This window comes from Protopterus annectens, chromosome 3.part1, assembly GCF_019279795.1.
Source record: "Protopterus annectens isolate FY-2018-M chromosome 3.part1, PAN1.0, whole genome shotgun sequence".
Classification (NCBI taxonomy): domain Eukaryota; kingdom Metazoa; phylum Chordata; order Ceratodontiformes; family Protopteridae; genus Protopterus; species Protopterus annectens.
Genome location: NC_056732.1, coordinates 998250710 through 998272033, shown reverse-complemented (window position 1 = coordinate 998272033; position 21324 = coordinate 998250710). Strand labels below are relative to the sequence as shown.

The 21324-nt window shown below is 40.0% G+C and overlaps 1 protein-coding gene across 1 annotated transcript in view; it reads left to right on the top strand.

Moving 5' to 3' along the window:
* The window catches only part of CCHR3.PART1H8orf34 (chromosome chr3.part1 C8orf34 homolog), a 3081413-nt gene that overhangs the window by 1069071 nt on the left and 1991018 nt on the right, over window positions 1-21324 (top strand). Inside the window, exon 3 of the mRNA XM_044067160.1 lies at window positions 17348-17479. Coding sequence (XP_043923095.1) covers window positions 17348-17479 — 132 coding nt within the window. The remainder of the gene's footprint in view (window positions 1-17347; window positions 17480-21324) is intronic.

Genomic DNA, 21324 nt, shown 5'->3' with positions numbered 1-21324 from the left:
AAATTTAGTCAGCCAGAGGATGTTGACATTGGCCTTGACTTCAGAGAAGTAAATGCCAAAAAGACGCAGTCCCAGGACTGATCCTTGAGAGACTCCACTTGTGACTGACCTCTTTGTAAAGGTGGACTCCCCAATTCTAATTTTCTGGGTCCTATGAGCCAGCTGGCTATCCACTGGGTGAAATAAGGTTTGTACCCATCCTCTTGAGTTTGTCAACAGTGCTGGAGTGGGGTATTGTGCCACATCCCTTGGCCACGTCAAAGTAGGCAGTGTGAACCATGTTGCCCTCATCCATTGCTTTGGTGACCTTCTCAAAGAAGACCACCAGGCTGAGTAGGCATAACCTGCCCATGACAAAACCAAATCGGGTTTGGTCCAGTGTCTGGGGGTTTAATATATCATTGTTGATTATTTCTATGATAATTATTTCCTTGTCTTTTCATATGACACTAGAAAGACTTATGGCTCTGTAGTTTCCAGGGTCTGTAGATGGCCCAACTTTGTGCAGCAGGATGACTGTTCCTGTTCTCCATTCATGAGGAATGAAGCCTATTTGTAGACTACAGTTAAATAGTAATTCCAGAGGGCCTGATAGGTCATACCTCATGCTGTTTAGAAGGCATCCTGGGATAGGGTTCCTATTACGCAGTCAAACTTCAACAAGTTTGAACCCTATATGGTCAAAACCATATAGTCGAACTTGCTGAAGTTCGAACACAGAAAAAAAAAAAATAAAAGGTGCAACATTAAACTAACTGTTGCAAGCAGGGGGGCAAGTCCCCCTGCACCCCCACACCCCTCACTCTTTTAATATACCAATGCCGAGACCGCACTATAGTGCGGAAAGGGAATGTTTCCCTTTACTGCACTGTAGTGCGATCTCGGAGTTGGTATATTTAAAGAGCGGGGGGTGTGGTGGTCAGCCCCCCCTGCTTCCAACAGTTAGTTTACTGTTGCATCTTTTTTTTTTTTTTTTTTTTTTTTTTTTGCCATGTTCGAAGTTTTGAAATTTCGAACAGACAAGTTCGATGTTGTTGTGTTCCAAGTTTCAAAACTTCAATCACGTAATAGGAACCCCCTGGGATATTGTCTAGGTCATACCTCATGTTGTTTAGAAGGCATCCTGGGATATTGTCTGGGCTCATTGATGTAGTGTTCTTGGCCTCAGAGAAAGTGTGTAGGACCTGTCATTGAATCTCATACTGACACAAGGGGCTGACACCGACAAACAACTTTTGTCCGAGCCATGGACTAAAACTAAATGCCAAGAAATGTATACTAGTATCCTTTGGGAAGTCATCTATCCCTGGTAACTATCATATTGACAACACATACCTTAGAGATGACCCAGTAGTCAGGGACTTAGGGACAAACATAGATAGTAATCTAACCTTTGATCATCATGTGCCTACAGTAGCGAGGAAATCATTCTATGTTGCGCAACTTATAAACAAAGGTATGGCATCTAAGTCCAAGGAAGTCATTGTTCCACTGTATTCTGCATTCATCAGACCTATCATTGAGTGCAATGACCCCTTTGATATGTACTTAACTAGGCATATCCAACAACTGGAACGTCCACAGAGGTTCCTCACTAAAAGAATACAGGGTGTAAGTAATATGTCCTATGCTGACCGCCTCAAGGCCCTATCCCTGTATTCTGTCGCCCACAGGCTTTTGAGGGGAGATCTATGCCTGACATGCAGGGCATTGTTAGACCCCACTCTGATGGACCTCCTGCATATCCACAAAACAAACAGTACCTGAATTACCCATACTAAAGACTTAAACCCTGCCTGTGATATAACTAGGACTGCTGGAGAGATAGTTATGTGTCTCAGAGACTACCCCATCTATGGAACAGGCTCCCCATCCATGTGAAGCAGAGTTCCTTCCTAACCCTATTCAAGTTCAACTTAGACAATTGGATGGGAAACTGGAAATGTATCCCTGGTTTGGCACCTATGTCTCTAATGCAAACAGGTAACCTGTAAATGGTTCATCTCCAAGGCCCATGCTTACACTTATCAAGGGTGTCAGAACTTGTCAGATATTCGGGATGCATGGCTAGGCTTAAAAAGGCCCTTGTGGTTGTTAGCCTAGTAAACACCTATGAACCTATGAACCTGTTACCTAGTGATAGCAGGGGGAGTTATATTTGATGGTATTTCATGAGGGAAGGTTGAGGGAGAGAGAGGGGTATAGTTGGAACTGACTTTGTCAACCAGTAGGTTGATTATATCTTCCAGCTCAGAATCACTGTGTGCATTAACAATGAGCTTTATGCACAATTCCGTATTGCCTTTGAGGTTGTGGACATAACTAAAGAATGCATTGTGGTTATCCTAGGCCTGGGAGGTCACATTTACCTCAAATTTGTCTATGGTAAACTTTATTTGTCTTCTGAGTTGTTTGTTTAATTTGATGAGTGCTTTTATCCTGCTGGGTGCTGCATCTTCTAATTTTTGCTACGATTTTCTTCCTTCTATTATACGGCCTATTGATTTTGTGATTCCACCAGAGTGACTTGTTTTTTGAGTTAGTTCTGTACTTTTTCCTGGTGTGTACAGCTGCATCTATGCAGCTATTGACATGCTTGTATAGGGTTTCTGAGAACAGTTCTCCATAGGCAGCAGTGTTCTTATGGTTTATGGGGGCTTGAAATTTTGCCAGGTTTTCACTTAAAAGCAAGAAGTTAGACTTTGAGTTGTTCCTGAATATTCCAGGGTTAGCTGGGGGTCCAGGTTTTATTTTTACTTTAAAGGAGACCATTTTGTGATCTGACCTTACCAGGAAGCCAGGGGATGCACAGCACTCTCACATATTAGTTAAGGCCAGATCCAGTATGGTTGCACACCTGGCTGGATCTGGCTGGTCCAGGAAGTTTGTGTTTACAAAATCCAGGAATCTCTGTGCCTGTATGTTTGGTGTAGTATAGGATTCCCAGTTAGTAGTGGGGTAATTAAAGTTGTCCATGAATATGTTGTTGGGTTGGATGGTGAGTGTTTCCAATAAGTTTAAATACATGGTATTGGTTTCCTGGGTCATAGAGGGGGACATATAACTTGCAAGGAAGTGGTATTGGATTTTCTCTATTGTCATTTGAACATGGAGAAGCTCAAGTGTAATGTCCTGTTTGACCAGCCTTGAGGTATATTTATTTTTAATTTAGATCAAGAAACCTCCACCTTTAGCCCCTGTCTGTGTAGTAGCTGGTCTAAATGTGTGGAAGACATTATAACCTTGCACTGTAGGTGTGGTATCCACAGCTGTAAGCCATGTCTCAGTGACCACACAGATGTCAGCATGCTATAGGATGAAGAGAGCTTCTAGAGAGTGGAGTTTTTTGTTTAGACTCCTTGAATTGAGAAGTAATACCTTTAGATTTTCTTGGTTTTTATTTACTGTGTTGGGAAGGACAGTGTTTTAGCTAATATCTGAAAACCTAGAGGGGAGAGGAGCAGACCATCCATAGGAAAGCAGCATATTCTATTGACCACCTTTTTCCATGCTGACAAATATTGCACCCCATTAGAATGAGACCAGAAATTAAGCCAATCACTAGTCAGTCATCTTTTGTTTGTGTTGTGGTATCATCCTTGGAGAAGGTAAAATTCTACTCATTGCTAGGTGCATACCAGCCTGGGACTCATATTCAGAAAGTTCCATGATGTCTCTTTCATATAGTCTAGGGAGGTACGTTGCAGGTCATTTACACCCACATGGACTATGACTGGGTCATACTGGTACTTGACCTGAGTACATGTGTGATGTGGTGGATCCTAGCTCCTGATAAGCAACTGACAATGATTTTCTCCTTACTCAGCCTATTGAGAAGGAAATCAATGTGTCTCATAATGGAGTTTCCAGTGATTAGGATGTTGGATCCCCTTTGTTGTTTGCATTATATTTAGAACCACTGACAAAGAAAATAAGGCGCTCAGAAATTCAAGGATATAATTGGTATGGTAGTTAGTCAAAGCTTCCTCTATTTGCAGATGATATTATTTTATACATGACAAAACCAGAAGGGGACATTACAGTGTTGTGGAAAATTTTAAGACCGTTTCAGATCTTCTCTGGATACAAAATTAATGAAGCTAAAACAAATGCAATAGCTGTAAATTATGTACCCACATAGAAATTGATCCAACAATATCCATGTTTATGGGGACATGATAAAATGAAGTATTTAGGAGTATGAATTAGAAATAACTCTGTTGTGACAGCTAAGGATATGTGGGAAGAGACTAAACAGAAGATAATACAAAAATTGTAAAACTGGAAGCTTTGTTATATAGATATGGATACTAAGATAAAAGCAATTAAAATGTTTTTAGTCTTATATACAGATCAGGCATATTTTTATCAACCAGAGGAGAAGCTGTGGATAGCATTTAAAAAAGGGTTATAGGATTTTATCTGGGAAGGGAAGACAGCTGAAATGGGATAAGCTGATTCTTCCAATAAAACAAGGCTGACTGGGATTGTTCAATTAGAGGGGATATTTTAGAGCATCACAGTTAAGGCTCTTATACACAGCACAAACAGAAAACTATAATTCAAAGTGGAAAGGAATGATGATGATACAGGGGGGAAGCTTAGGAAATAAGGAGAGACTGGGATTCTGAATGCAGACTCTTAAGGAGGACAACAAATATCATACAGAGCATTATATTCATAAAATAGCAGGGAGTATTGTAAGAACCAAACCAGCACAAGAACTGAAAAAAATATTCTGCCAATAGGGATGACTGTGGTCAGGGATACAGATAATAGGCAGGAGGGGGCTGGAATTTATTGGAAAAAAATGGCAAAGGAACCAAGGTATTGGGAGCAAATAACTAGAAAGGGAAAGGTAATAGAATGGGAAGAGGTCAAAAATTTATTTGGACTGCAGGTTACAGACTGCCTTCCCTATCAAGGATTGATATCAGAGTATAGGCAAAGAGAAAGAAATAGGGGGCTCATAAATGAAAGACCAGCACTGGTAGAGTTTTTAATAGAATCTAGAACAGAAGCTGCCATTAAAAAAGGAATAATTAGTAGAGCATATAAAATACTTCAACTACCACAAGTTTTATAAATAAAGAAATAAAGAAAATTGATGACTAATATAATACATATAAAACATAGTCTTGGTTGACAAACCAATTAATTGCAATTTACAGTAAGCCAGTATCTGTAGCATCCTGCAACAGGAATTTCAAATTCCTTCTAGGGTATGACCATTTCAGTAATATTAACTTGTTTTGGACAGTAGCTATATTTTTACTATTTGACATATTCTCTTTGGCAAGGCAGTTCCAGTTTTTGTGTTAAATTACATTAAATAAGACAGAATTCTGTGAAAAATCTGTGTTTTTTTCTAATAAGATGCATAGCCTGAAGAAGTTAGGCACGTAAGTTCCAGCTCTGCAGGAAATTTCAAGGAAAATGTTTTACTCTTCACTTTCAGTTCTGTGATGACCTCGCCTTTCTACTGTTTGCCTCCAGGGAAGCTACAGACGTCAGGTTTGATGTAAGCACCGTTAAAGGAAATGCTTTATTTTTTGCAGGACACAAATAAGCCTTATAATTATGGTGCAGAAATCTAGCTATGATTGTCCTTCATGTCTGTGAAAGCTGTGTTGTCTCAGGAAAAACAACCACAAAGATGCTATGAACTTTTTTCAGAAATGTTTTCCTGCCAATTTAAAGCATTAATCCACTTGAAGCTTTCATGTTTTTCTAACATATTAAGAAACAATTAAAAATATAAACTGTTTCATGATAAATTCAAATGTTATACCTTGTGTTTCTGCTTTAGTATCATTAATCTTTTGCTGAAGATGCTGGGACTGTTTAATGGAGATTTTACATGTGTCATTCTATTCATTTCTAACATTCACATCCTGCAATGACTGCCCTTCGTTTTCAGGCATCGGCAGTTTTAATTAATGGTGGAAACTTGATTTTTTTTCACAGACCAATTCTTTAAAATAGTGATGATAATCTGAGCAAAATTCTAACAGCAGAATTTAAAAAGACTGAGTTCTTTTAAAATGCCTGTATTTAGTGTTTATTTTGTAAGACATGAGATGCTACAGGTCATAGGAAAGCACATATATGAGTGGATCTGAAGTACTGAGAGTTTACATGTGAGTGCCCCTTATTGTCAGTTTGGTCCTCTTTTAATGCATTTTTGGCAATTATTAAAAACAGTAAAAGATGTGTGCCGCAGTTATAGTTTTGTTCTAAATGGTACCAGTTAGATATATGCATGCACCTGTACTGTTTAACACATTCTCAGTGAATGAATGCATAACATTCATTGCTACAACCATAAGTTTCAAGTTTGGTGATTATTATAAGTGAATTATATTTAAGCAAACATTTGGGTAAGAGAGAAAAGAAGTTTGATCACTTTATAATGCACGGTCAAAACTGGAAATGATATGATGCAGAAAATGGACACCAATGGGTAGATAATAGACTGCTTTAATGGTTCTGTTTAACAGTTCTGTTTCTTCCTTTCCATTTTTTTACCTATGCCACATAAATAATGGAAGGGAAAATATTAACTGGTGAATTTCCATGGATCATATCTGTGATATTCAGAACTTCAGAACTTCATTTATGAGTGGGAGGATATATAGAATTAAAACCAACCACGCACCATGGCTATCAAAAGAAACAAGGTACATAACGAAAGAGAGACAAAGCCTGGTCGCAACTTCACAAACATAAAACCCTGTCTTAAAACAGAGATACCACAAGCTCTGCAACCAAGCCAAAGGACTAACAAAACTTCACAAAACTAACTACTATAAAACTTTACAGGAAAAACACAACAACAACCCTCAAAAATTCTGGGCCTCAATAAATAACCTATTACAACTAGGAAAAACTACCACTCCTTCCCCTGTACTACCGAATAACCTAGACAACATCCCCACCCAATTTAACAAATACTTCACCGATACAATCCAAGCCCTTGCCAATACCCAAAGCACTAACATTAACCCCAAAATATTAGCAACCCCCACCCTTTCCAATGCAGTAAATAACCTTCCAGTTTCTCCCTACACCCAGTCGCAACTAATACAATTGCTAAGTTCCTCAAAAAACTTAAACCAACAACTCCAGCAGCTGACAACCTACCTGCAGAATTCCTACAAATTACTGCAGAAGCAATAGCCTATCCTGTGTCCATCCTCATTAACAGATCAATAACAAAATGCAAAATACCCCACTCTTGGAAAATATCTCACATTATACCTTTACACAAAGGAGACCAATCCCGTGAACTCACAAACTATCGTCCCATAGCAATTCTATCTCCCCTATCAAAAATATTAGAGAGAATAGTCCATTCCCAGCTTATGCACTACCTCCTAAAACACAACCTGCTATCCTCATCCCAGCATGGTTTTAGACCTTCCCATAGCACGACCACAGCATTGCTCTCATTTTCAGACACTGTCAATACCCACAGGAATAACGGTCTACTAGTATCCTCCATATTCTTGGACTTATCCAAGGCCTTTGGTATGGTCAACCATAGAATGCTCCTGAATACCCTTGCTACACTTAACATAAGCTCCTCTACCATATCCTGGTTTGGGAACTACTTATCTAACCGTCAACAGGCAGTCCTATGGCAGAACCAACTGTCCCCTTACTTCCAGTAACTATAGGTGTCCCACAAGGGTCCATCCTCAGTCCACTACTATTTTCAATATTTACTAACCAAATTGTATCATCTTCACCCTGCCTCTATAGGGCAATATGCTGATGACACCACTCTTATATCTTATATGTGCTGCACCCACCCTGAATGAACTAAAAACCATAACCCAAAAAAACTTTACCTTAGCTGAAGAATGGTTCACTAATTTCAAGCTTATACTCAATCCCAAAAAAACAAACTCATTCTCTTCTACCCTGGTTGATCTCCTCCCATAGATAATAGTTTTGTCATAACATCTAAAGATAACACCCTTATCACCCCAACATCTCACACTAAACTCCTAGACATTGAAATTGACAACAATCTGAAACTTGACATCCATATTGCCCAATCAAAAAGGTCAACAAAAGATGGGACTCCTCTATAGGAACCACCAATACGTGGCCAAGCACACCAAAGCCACCATGGCTAGAACCCACCTGCTATCCATCCTCCTGTATGCCTCCCCTATCTTAACTAACCTACGACAAACAGAACTATCCAAGATGGAATCTTGCTACAACAAGATTGCCAAATTCGCTACCGAGGCCACCCATAGGTCCCATCACTGCCTAGCCCTTAAACAACTCAACTGGCCAGAGTTTCCACAGCTGCTCCTACTCAACCAACTAACTATCGCACATAAGCTCTACTACCATCCTGACAAAACCCCCGCCCTGAAACAACTAATTTCCCCCTATAACTCCTCCAGAAACTTAAGATCTGCACACCGGAATCGCATAAATATCATCAAACACACAAATGACGCAGGTAACTCTCTCTTTGCCTGCTCCATTGCCAGATGCTGGAATACTCTCCCAGATCACCTGACTTCAACATCCTCTACTAACCAGTTCAAAAAACTTCTCAAAACACAGTATTTAAAAAAATGTCTATGTCCATGTCACCCCCAAGCTAAGTTATACTAACCTAAATAAAGTCAGCTGTGTTAATATATTATACTGTTTGCTAAGTATGCTCACGCTACTATAACAAGCTACTCCATACTTTTATCCTGTGAATAAGTTTTTCACTATATTATACTCAACTATCATTGAACGTTATTGAATATTCAACTACTGTATTGTATTGTACTGTATTGTGTTATATTCGGAGCTTTTCTTCCCGGGCCTCCACTGAAAATGGACGTGTGTCCAGTCGGACCTTCCCGGTAAACAAATGTAAAAAAATAAATAAATATACTGTGTTTGCAGTTTATTGGAGAGTTAGTAAGCATAAAAATCAAGGGTGTGGGGATGCAGTGTCTCATGCTGGAAGATGAAGAGAGGTAAAATTGAGTTTCGCAATTCACTGCTTCCTGTTTGAATCATAGTTTAGTTCATGAAGTATTAGGACTTCATCATGGAAAAGAGGGAAGTCTTAATCTGAACAATGCCAATTTTGAGGTCAGGAAAGCTCTCCTCTGCAAATTATACCCTGACTGTGACCTTTCTATCATTCTTATTACACCTGCGTTTTCAACATCATTTAACAAAATTGCTGACAAGATGTTAGCCCTACGTTGGCTATTCTTATGTTTTGACATGCAAGGAAAGTTGCAGTTAGCCAGAAGGTTTCAGTTTGTTAACAAAATGGCCTCCTTTCATTTTAGGATTATGTTATATAACTACTAGTTTTAATGCTGTGCTGCTGGATGGACTGGTAGATGCTTAGGACTTGACAATGTAATGTAAATATTAAGTTTCTTTAGTTATGGGTATAGACCTCCCTCATATTCAGTCCCTCATTGCAAAACTTCCACTTTGCTAAAGCATTTGCAGAGGTGGTATCCTCAAATTCATATACACTAATCTAGATCTAGTTATGCAAGTGAGGTGCAGAGAGAAAGAATGACTTCCTGTGTTCTATTTAGGATACCTAGCCCAGTAAATCAACCTTCCTGTTTGGATTTCAAGTGAACTATTGTTCACTCACAGCAGAAATAGCATTCTTATAGGATGATTTATTCTAACAAAAAGACATAGATAGTTGCTGTTTTGGTAGGCAACATAGTCTTGTCTGCATTTTAATTTGCTGACAAAAAGGTTTTCCTCCACTAAGGCCAAACTAACTGGATCTGTAAATTTCGATTTGCTATTGTTTCTTCAAACAGCAAAACATTTGCCTTTCAAAACAACAAAAAGTAAAACTGAACACAAACATTCCGACCAGCCACAATGTTGACCCAAATGATTGACACATTTGAGTCGACGTTACCGAAACTATCATGTGATAGCCGTATAGGAACTGATGTAAATCAGACTCCTATATGACATATCACGTTTTTTGCAGGGAGGCAAGCCCCCCTTGCACCCCCCACACCCCCCACTACTAATATATTCTAACTCGGAGATCACACTACAGTGGAGATATGGATGAATTTCTAATCTCCACTGTACTGTGATCTCCGTGCAGATAATCAAATGCACTTATGCGAATGCACTACTGCATTCACATAAATGTCTTCAACTATCGCATCCATTTAAGTTTTGTGCACGACATTCTGACTGTCAGACTGTCATTCGCACAAACCATAGTAAACTGTAAATTTCTCTCCTTTACTGACAATTTTATGAAACTGAATCATGGCTGAATGTCTCTAGTCCTTAGTACTAGCCATAATGCTATAAGTTATTAACAGTGTTCAGAGTTGTGATTAATCCTGTGCACAGCTCTTCTGTTAGTATGAGGTAAATCATATCAGGCTGTGTTGATTTAGTCAATATTTTAAGAGTTAAATCACAAATATTTTTGAATGAAGCAGCAGCAAACTGTATCTTCTCCATAAAATAGGTTTCTTGTTGAGTATGGCATTCCCTTTCTTCATTTTTTTTTTTGAAAAGTAAACAAATACAATTTAGTATTGCTGCCTTCACAATTTCAACGTCCATCCAAATGCCCTTTCCATTTCCATGTTTTTGTTTGCTGTTAAACATACCTATAAGAGGTTTTCTGTCCCTTTCTACTAAACTTTATTGTGGTTTTTCTCATTTAGTTGTTAATGATCCTCAAAGCCATCCTTTTTAGTGTCCTTCTGCTTTACTTGGTATTGTTTTCTCCTCTGCTTGCTCTTTTCCTCCTTTTTATTCTTGTGTTTCCTAAATTATCAGATTTCTGTCTAATCTTTTCCATCAACTCTATTGAGAATCATGGATTTTTTTTATTTTAGCCTTCCATTCTCGAAATGCGCACCAGTATGAAGACACAAGCTTCATTCTTCATTACTTTTTATAGTGTCGTTATGGGGTTTGCATGCTCTTCTAGAGAGAGAGGTGTGAGTGTGTGTGTGTGTGTGTGTGTGTGTGTGTGTGTGTGTGTGTGTGCGTGTGTGTGTGACTGAATGTGCGTGTGTGTGTGTGTGTGTGTGTGTGTGTGTGTGTGTGTGTGTGTGTGTGTGTGTGTGTGTGTAAGGAAACCTTGAATAAACACACACACACATACATACAGATTGTACCATTACTTGTATGCTCACACTGGAACAGCTGTTGGAAACTCATTTTTAGAATATGCTGTTACTGTTATCCTGTAACCTCCCTCAGGCAGCAGTGAGGAGGCAGTACAATGCTCACACATTCCAAATAAGAACAGGATATGCACTGACTGATGGCTTCTGGGGCCCACCATACAGGAACCAGATATGCTACCTCAATACGGGTCAGCAGTCTTGTAGACAGTACTCTACCCGTGAGGCATTACACTAATGATGGTTCTGTTATAGCAACAAGTACAGGTAAGTAACATGCAGCATTTTATTAAAACCTTCTAGCAGCGTGGCAAAAATACCTTCAAAGGACATCCTCTGAAGACGTTATAACTGAGAAGTAGAATGTGCTAAGAAACCATTGCATGTTAGCCACCACTATATATTGTTATAACTGGAGTCTTTGAATGTTGTTATACTGTTAAAGATCCGCGATGATAACACTGAGATATTTGTCAACATTTTCAGACCTACCTCAAACTTTTTGACTTTCTATTAGAATACATTTAGGTTTTTTTTATTAAAATTTGTTAATTTATTTTTATATTTCTTTTTTTCTGTCTCTGCTTAGTGGTGGTTGTTTTGTATGCATGCATTACATACATGCAGGGAGTATTCGAGAGGAACAAACATTGTTTGAAAATATACCAGGGTGTCTATAATAAAAGAAAGTATTATGTATCTGATTAATTACTGCAGCTCTGTAGTTTGTTTTTCCTAAGTGTACTAAACTACAGATGCTATGTAGTCCAATCTCGCCTACATTCTTACCCGTGGGTTCGGAGCCGAACCTCGGCTCCGACTCGGCCATACCCTAGCTCGAAATCTTTCAATTGGCTGGGCTAAGAAGGTATCCCCTGCTGCACTGCTTCCTTTTCCCAGATCTTGTTTGCCGCTCTTATAGCTCAGACATGGTCTCGCTCTTGGCTGTGGCTAAGTATAACTTTTTGTCTTTTATTGAGAAATTCTTGCTTCAAAAGCTATTTTCATAGCTGTGTGTGTGTGTGTGTGTGTGTGTGTGTGTGTGTGTGTGTGTGTGTGTGTGTGTGTGTGTGTGTGTACTAGTTTGATAATCTTGTGTACAGTTTTTCTCGTGGTATTGTTTTTTTTTTTTTTTTATTTGTGGTGTCCCGCTAGCTGTTTCCCAATGGGCTAGGCCCGTTTAAGTTAGAGGACCTAATCCTTTCCCTGTTGTTCCTGTTGAGACCGCTTAAGTTAGAGGTCTTTTTTGTGGTGTCTGTTGTTTTTCTTTAGTTCCAGCTCTTGTGGTTTATATATTAACGGTTGGTGGCTTTTCATTTTCCTTCACTATGTCTAAGGATACAAAAGAGCATAATCCCTTGGGCTTTAAGAAATGTACTAAATGTGGTTATAAAATGTCAATCACTGATGGGCACTGTGTGTGTGTTTATTGTCTGGATGCGATTCACCTTCAGGAATCTTGTACATTTTGCTATGCATTTAGCCTGCGCGTTCTTTGGGAGAGGAAGAACAAACTAATTTTGAAAGGACTTCTGAAACCCTCCTTCGAGGAGGATTTGGAGAGGGCTTCTAGCTTCAAGTCTTCTCCCTCTAAGAGTAAAATTTCCAAGGCAAAAGAAGCGATCTCCGGCTCCATCAGTATCCTCGGAGCCTCCGGAGAAAGTAGCAAAATCTACTGTGGCATCCTGGGCTCCACTGTCTTCGGTGCCGAAGAAAGTTAGTGCATCGACGGAGTCTGCTTCGGCTCCAAGTCCTTCGAAGCTGGTTGCAGAGGTGCTAGTTTGGAGCCGGTCTCAAAATTTTAGGCTGGTCTGTCCTCCTCGCAGATCTCCTTTGGTGAGGAGGTCTAGATCTCCTTCCTTATCTTCTAGGTTCTCCAGGACTCTTTCAGATGTGGATGTAGATAGAGTGGTACAGAGACTTCTCCAATCATTGGTACTGGCTAAATTGTTTTTGGCTCCAGCCCAGTCGGCTCCGGAGCCTGTCACCCAGCCAGCGTCAATACTTCCTCCTCTGAGCGAATCTCAGCTTTTGGAGCCGGAGTGGTCGGCGCCATCTGATGTCCCTAGGTCTGCTGTGGGAGTCCATTTTTCCCTTCCTTCTAGGCCTTATCCTATGACCCAGAGGAGTGGGAAAATGTGGTTCAAAAAATTGCAGAGGTTTTTTTCATGATGCACAAGGTGAGTCCCCCTCCAGAGGCAGGGGAGGGGTGGTAATTCAGGTAGACACCACCCTAGGGGCAGAGGAGGCCCACATAACCAGGCAGACCGTGATTTCTTTTATGATTCTCCCTACCAGCACTCCTGATGGGAAGGCCCGACTGTGCGTTTCCAGAGCCAGTTGGGGGTCGCATTTCACTATACCCAGAGGCCTGGCAAGGTTCAGAGGTTTTAAAGCTGCTAGAAAAAGGAGCCATCCAGCATGTCTCCTCAGACCAGATCAGATTAGGGACTTACTCCAGATTATTTTTGGTGTTGCAAAGGACAGGGGACCTGAGACCCATTTTGGATCTCAGCTGATTGAACACCCATGTGAAGAAGTCCAAGTTCTGAATGGTCACGTTGCAATCTATTCTCCCATTGTTGGGAAAAGAAGTGTTGATGTGCTCCATCGACCTCAAGGATGCTTACTACCATATAAAAATGGACAGGGCATCCAGAAGTCATCTACGCTTCCAGCTGGGAGCCAGTCATTTTCAATTTCGCGCCCTACCCTTTGGTCTCACCACAGCCCCCAGGGTGTTCACCAAATGTATGGCAGTAGTGATGGCTCACTTGAGATGTCAGGGATTCCAAGTGTTTCCGTACCTGGACGACTGGCTCCTTTCTGCCACCACCAGGCATCTACTACTACAAACCAGAGACACCACTATCAAACTGTGTCAAAAATTGGGCATCACTCTAAACTGGGAAAAGTCTGCCTTGTTGCCCTCGCAGTGTGTCACCTTTATAGGCGCCGAGTTAGCCACCGTGCTCATGAGGGAATTTTTACCACAAGAAAGGATTCAAAGTTTGCAACAACAGGTGTATGCGTTGCTCCCTCTGAGAAGAGTGAAGGCAAGATTGGTCCTCAAATTGTTGGGGACAATGGCTGCTACAATTATGCTGGTTCCTCTAGTGCGGCTGCACATGAGGCTCCTTCAGTGACTACTCTTCGCCCAGTGATCTCTACAACATCGTCCGCTTTCTCATCTTATAATAATCACAGACAGGTGCTAGCAGGATCTTCACTGGTGGCTTCACACCAGCAACCTGAATGCGGGAAAACCCTTCGTTCCATCCCCTCCGGTTGCCACAGCGACCACGGATGCCTCCCAGATGGGGTGGGTAGGCATTATCTAGGCAGGACAGTTCAAGGCATGTAGCAGGAACATGAGATGCATCTGCATATCAATGTCCTGGAGATGAGAGCAGTGCTACTAGCATTGCAAGCACTTCAGAGCTTTCTTCCTCTCGGGACAATTGCGATCCACTCAGACAATATGTCAGTGGTATCGTATCTAAACAAATAGGGATGAACCCCTTTGCAGAGAAGCCATGTGAGTGTGGCAGTGGGCAGTGGCTTCCCAACATTTTCTTGTAGCAACGCACATTCCGGGGAAGTCCAATGTGATTGCTGACAGGTTGAGCAGAGCTATTCTGATGCCTCACGAGTGGTCCCTGAACAGTCAGGTTGCGGAGCAGATTTTCCACAGGTGGGGTCAGCCTTGCTGTGACCTATTTGCCAGCCCCCTCAATACCAAATGCAGCAGCTACTTCACCCTTATCCCCCCTCAGGGGGAGTCACCCAGGGATGCTTTAGTTCATGATTGGCCCTCCGGTCTCCTGTATGCCTTCCATCCTGTTCCTCTGCTGACAAAGGTTATGCAGAAAGCGCAATCTTTGGGAAGCAGAATGATTCTGATTGCTTCACACTGGCCTCATCAAATTTGGTTCCTCTTTCTCCATCCTTACCTCATGGACGCTCCCTGGATTCTGGACCCACAACCAGATCTGCTGACTCATATGTCAGGACAGCTCCATCCCTCTCTTCAGACCTTCTGGTTGACAGCCTGGCTTCTCCACTTCCATCATTAGTCAGGCTTCATCATTTTTTGTCAGAAGTGGTTCATATTCTGTCTTCCTCCCATAAGCCTTCCACCAGAAAAGTCTATTCCAGTAAATGGAAAAGATTTTCCATATGGGCTAATGCAAGACAAATTGATCCTTATACAGCTCCAGTTTCGTCAGTCCTGGAATTTCTCTCCATGCTTTTCAACCAGGGATTAGCGGCTGCAACTAGTAAGGTCTAGTTGGTGGCTATTTCCACCTTTCACATTGCTGATGAGCCTAGTCTCATGGCACATAGAATTTGTAAGGCATTCCTGAAGGGCACTATGCTGCTTCGTCCTCCAGTCTTTGACCCAGTTATGCCTTGGGACTTAAATTTTGTAATACAATGTATCACTTCACCCCCCTTTGAGCCTACAGCCACTTGTGACTTAAAATATTTGACTTGGAAGACAATCTTTTTGGTAGCCATCACCTCAGCCAGACGTGTCTCGGAACTTCAAGCCTTATCAATCAGACCACCTTACTTGATTTTTCACAAGGACAGGGTTTCTCTCAGACCAAACCCTTCCTTTCTACCAAAAGTGGCCTCAGTTAGTAATCTCAACCAATCCCTTGAACTACATGTATTCTTTCCAGAGTTCTCGAACAAGACAGAGGTTAAATTTCATCAGCTGGATGTGCACAGACAATTACGATTCTATTTGCATAGAACAAAGGATCTTAGAAAATCGGATCAGTTGTTTGTCTCATTTTCAGAAAACAGGATTGGGTCTCCTGTTTCCAAAGTCACCTTGTCTGGATGGATCTCCAGTTGTATTTCCTTCATTTATGCTTCAGGTGGCAGGGATTTACCATTTCGAGTGAAGGCTCACGCTACCCGATCTGTGTCTACATCTACAGCCTTTCAGGCCAGTTTGTCTATGGATGATATTTGTGCTGCGGCTACATGGGCATCTCCTCACACCTTTGTTACTCACTACAAGTTAGATTTGGTGTCTAGAGGCAGGTCTGCCTTTGGTTCCACAGTGCTCAGGAGTATTTTCCACAGAGCCTCCCAGGATTCAGGTGCTGGGGACGCTGTCCCACGGGTAAGAATGTAGGCGAGATTGGACTACATAACATCAAGAAGTTATGTACTCACCATAACATTCGATGTATGTAGTCTATTTCGCCTCACATTCTTACTTACCCCCACCCCTTCCTCCATCCTGGAAGACCTAGATGTTAGGTATGGTTTTAAAATTCCTTTATGGTTGGTATGTTCTTCCTTCTCTATGTGTTGTTATGTGTGGAGAGTGAGTGGTTGAGCTCGCAGCAAACTAGATCTGGGAAAAGGGAGCAGTGCAGCATGTGACACCTTCTTAGCCCAGCCAATTGAAAGACTTCGAGCTAAAGTATGGCCGAGTCAGAGCCGAGGTTCGGCTCCAAACCCACAGGTAAGAATGTGAGGCAAGATGGACTACATACATCGAACGTTATGGTGAGTACATAACCTTGTTTATTTTTAAGTGGTGTCTTCTGATGGCAGTTAACCCTGGAGAATAGTGAGAAGGTGAAGGTTGCACTGTCCTCAGTTTCCTCTTCTCCAAGTCTATGTAATCACAGAGGTAGTGCATACATATGTATATGTACATGCACACACATACATATGTACACAGTTTTGGGGTGTGGGGCTTGCAAAAATGAAGTGCCACAGTTTTAGGAAGTGAGCTTACAAAATTTTAGATGTTCTGGGTTTGAATAATTTTGTGTTAATCTAGAAAGCATGATTATTCATTGTAGACCTATCTAATTATGTGCTGTGACACATTAACAAGAAAGAGTATAGTTCCTTCTAATAACGTGAATATGTCCACTCAGTACTATTGATAAAAATTTGTACAAGGCAACATGTGGTAAGCATTTATTCAAAAGTCACCATTAATGATTGTTTTTGAACCTAGTGTAAGTATTGTGTCAAACACAAATCATATTTTAAGCAAATTTTGCATGGGTGTGTTATAACATTAGTCTGAACCTGATTTGAAAAGGCTGTTGAAAATACTGAGGAAAATTATATAGTGGATTTTAAAGTCAAATATAAACCTCTTGTGCTAAAACTGAGTTTGGTCTTCCTTTCAGAAAACAAAGGTACCCGTAGAGATTCTAGAAGTTATGAAAAGCCTTGGCAGACAAATGCAAAAAAGCCTAAAAAGTCAAAAAGTGATCTTGCTGTTTCTAACATTTCTCCACCATCACCTGAATCCAAATCATGTAAGTTCTTTCTAATATAGTTTTGTAAACAATTTTACAAAACTTGATTTTTTTTCCAGTTGCAGAATAGTTTGCAGTAACTATTAGATAAATATTCAAGACCTATCACTGTTGTCTGTAGTTGTGCGCATGTTGTAAGCAAGATCTAAGTAGGTTAGTATAGAAATATTTTATCCAGTTCTTTTACTCTGCCTGCATAGTTTGATGTGAAGATTGTATGCATATGCATGACTGATATATCTATAAAAATTACAGGGTATTAGAGGTGGCTGAGGTCATATGTACCATCTCTAGTGATAATCTGGAAACTCGTCATTTCAAAGAGGTCAGAAACTTTAAGAATTACAATTGGTAGAAAGGGTAGAGCAGTAAACATCTTCAAAAATGAGTAGTGCAGTGTTTAACTGTTTTTATTTGTTATCCGCCTTCATAACGTTTAGCGGTTACATTATCTGTTAAATTTACTTCGTACTCATAACCACATCCCTCCTTCTTCAACATTTGAACCGCATTACGTAGATAAACCAATCGTGTATTTTTCAGTATCTGTTGTGTATATTCATAGACTGGTCTTGTGTTGTCACATGCCACCAATAAAAACAGAAACAAAGAAAATACCCATATAACCATCTGTTCATTTACATTTTCTATGTATGTTTGTAACATGTTTGTTATAGTTATTCATTTGAAGCCTCTATCCTTCAATTAATGCAAAAGCCATATTACAAGATACAGAGTAAGGTTTGAAGAAGTAGGAAGGGTGAAAACCAAATCATCCTAAGCTAGCATTTCATCTTTCATATGTTAAATGTGAGAAGGAAGGGAATGAGCAGATACACATTTATTGGTTTAAGTGAGCTGTGGTTTATTGATAACTCATTTCTCTGAAAGTTTTGCTCCTACCTCTAGGTTTTTCACCTTAGATATGATTATCTTCAAAAAAGGAGGTTCTTTGGAGGAAAGCTCCTGTATCAGGATTGTGACAGTGTTATCCCATTGTTCATTATTCTCTCAGAATCAGTTTCCTGATGATATTTGACCAGATTCAATGCAGCATAGTCATCTAATACTGTGAGGCAGATAAAGGTAATGATAATAGTGAAGGGCAATCATGTTATAATGGAGCTGCAAGCCTTCAGGCCAGTATGGTTCATAAATATGAACAAATACATTTGTCTTCACCTGCAGCTGAGATCAACAGATTCATGTAATCTACTCCTCTTCTTCTTAGAAGTCAAAGACAGCAAAGAGATTGGGTTTGAGAACTGAGTACTTAGGAAGTCCTCCTACAAGGGTCACAAGTTTTCTAATTCAGTCCATAAATCCTCCCAACTTGCAACATGATGCATGCACCTTCAAACTGTGATTTACAGTGCTGGCCCATTTAGAGATGCATGGCTGTGCATGTGTGCTTGTACTCCAGTACAACAAACTTGTGATGCTTGGCAAGTCAGAAATGCACCTCAATTCATACCTTACTTTATTTTAGCAACTGGCAAGTCTGTGTGATTAACCCACTCTTACCAGCCCTGGTTTGTTCCCAAATCATTAGTCAAAACCAGCTTGTATGGGTTACAATCAAATCCATTATCTGTCTGTGCAAAAGAGTTAGGTGAATGCAAAACCTTGGAAAGAGATAGCACTTAGAATAGATGTCACACCACCACAAAATATTCAAACAGGGAAGGTAGGTGTATTAAAAGGCAAGCAATCAACAAATTCATTATAGTTGTGTTATTTTTACTTTTTTTAACCTTTGGTGTGCTATATTCATCCTAATAGACCTTGTGGCCTCTTTTCATGAGAGGCCTAAAGTGGTATTTATACTGAACTAGGGAGTAATTGGCCACGGCACTGAGGAACTTTCCCTACCCTTTTCTGGTGGGCAAGGTCAGAGAATCATGTCAGGACAGAGATAGGGAGACATGGAAGAAGAAGAAAACATTGATAGAGAATGTAAAAATGTTGTTTGTGTTTGCAAAAAATATTGTGCTGAGGATATAAATTTTGTGGGAAATGGATAAACCAAAACAGCTCCTAGTGATGGGCTTTTCAAACCAAGTGGAGGTGATTGTGCTCCTCTGGGACCAACAAGTGAAAATAAGGCAGGTAAAGCCAGTTACACTGGTAGATCCTTCTGAATTCTTGCAATCCTACCCTTTTCCAAAAGAATCTATCTTAAAGATAAAAATAAAAATGTGGGACAACCCCATTGCTCCTTAATGCTATCCAGTTTCTTGAGTTTTCTTATGAGTGTCTCATAAAAGCCTTTGTGATGAAGTCTACTGGACAAAAGTGCTCACAAGGAGGCTCAGTAAACTAGACAACATTAAGGAGCAATCGGATTGTCCTACATTTAGAATTCCACATCACACTGATCAAGAATTTGACAGGATCTACCAGTGTAATTGGGTTCTGTTCCTTAGTTTCACTTGTTGTGGGACATAGAATATGACAACCTGTTACTGTTGAATTGCAGTTGGGTGGACTGGAGAATGATGCGCTGCATCAAATGATTGTGGAAAAGGTACTGGATAAGGAGGTTACATTGCCTTGGAAGGTGTTAGTAAGTGCTTCTTTGATGATGTCAGTGCAGAAAACATGTTTGTGGCTAAAGAACAGGTAATGAAGAGGGAACTTACCTTGAATGAAATAGAAGAAGGAAGCAAGCTGATTCTGGAGAAACAAATAACTGCTGACATTAAGGTAACTATAAATAATGATAAGAAAATAAAAACGGATGCTGCTATGGCGAGAGTACCACGGAGTATACCTGAAACTGTTAAAGGGAATGCTATATTGTATCATAAGAAGGAATTCCAAGTGACTGGTACTTTTTCTTGGATAAAATTATTATTTCAGTTCATTTTTGTGTTGTGGAGATGCATGCCTTCATACACATTGGGGCAAAACAATTTTGAAACAATACATCTGAGACTGAGACTGATGAATAAGCTGAAAAGTTTTTGATACTGTTTGATGTACAATCATACTGTGAATTTTGAAATAACTTTGTAGTTAATGCTAATCTGATGATGCCATGCATATACAGTTTAGTATACCAGACGTATCTGAAAATGAATTAAGAATGTTTCTTAAGGAGAAATGTTAACAAGTTTTTGAGATATAAAAAGCAAGAGAGGGTGGGAGAAAATTATGGAATGGAGGGTGGGTTGTGTTTGTGTGTGCAATGAGATTATAATGATGTGAAAATTATGTATTTACATAGTGTGGTAATGATTAATGCAAAAAAGTAATTCTTAAATGCTGGATGCAGCCAAAAACATGCTATCACTGGAATCTGAATGACCACTGAATGCACACATGTCCAGAAAAGAGATGTGGGCAATGTAGCAAAATGGGACATGCTACTTCAATGCTGTAGTAGTAGTGATCATTCTGGTTAGATTGTGATTAAATGAAACAGAAAAGGAAATAGTGAAACAGAAAAATTATAGTGAGTGAAACTGGTAAGTAACAGGCATTTGAACTTATTTATGAAAGAAAGGAAGAACATTTTGAATCTACTGAAGATCTTTATACTATTGATGTCAGTAATGTTTTTGATAAAGTCAAAATGAGGAAAAAGAGGACGAAAAATCAAAAATAAAAACTGCACAGAAAAAAACATGCAAAAAAGGACAATGTTACTTTAAGTTTGATTTTATTGAATTCAAACAGTCCTACTAATAATGGAAGAAAGCTTGGTGTTATATGAAAATGTGAGAAGCAAAATGCAATATATGTTTGCAAGATCCATCCATCCATCAGCAACCCTTTTTTCCCATTTTTGGGCATGTGGTCGGGACATTACTTCAGCAGTGGCAATCAACTAGAGCCAAGGT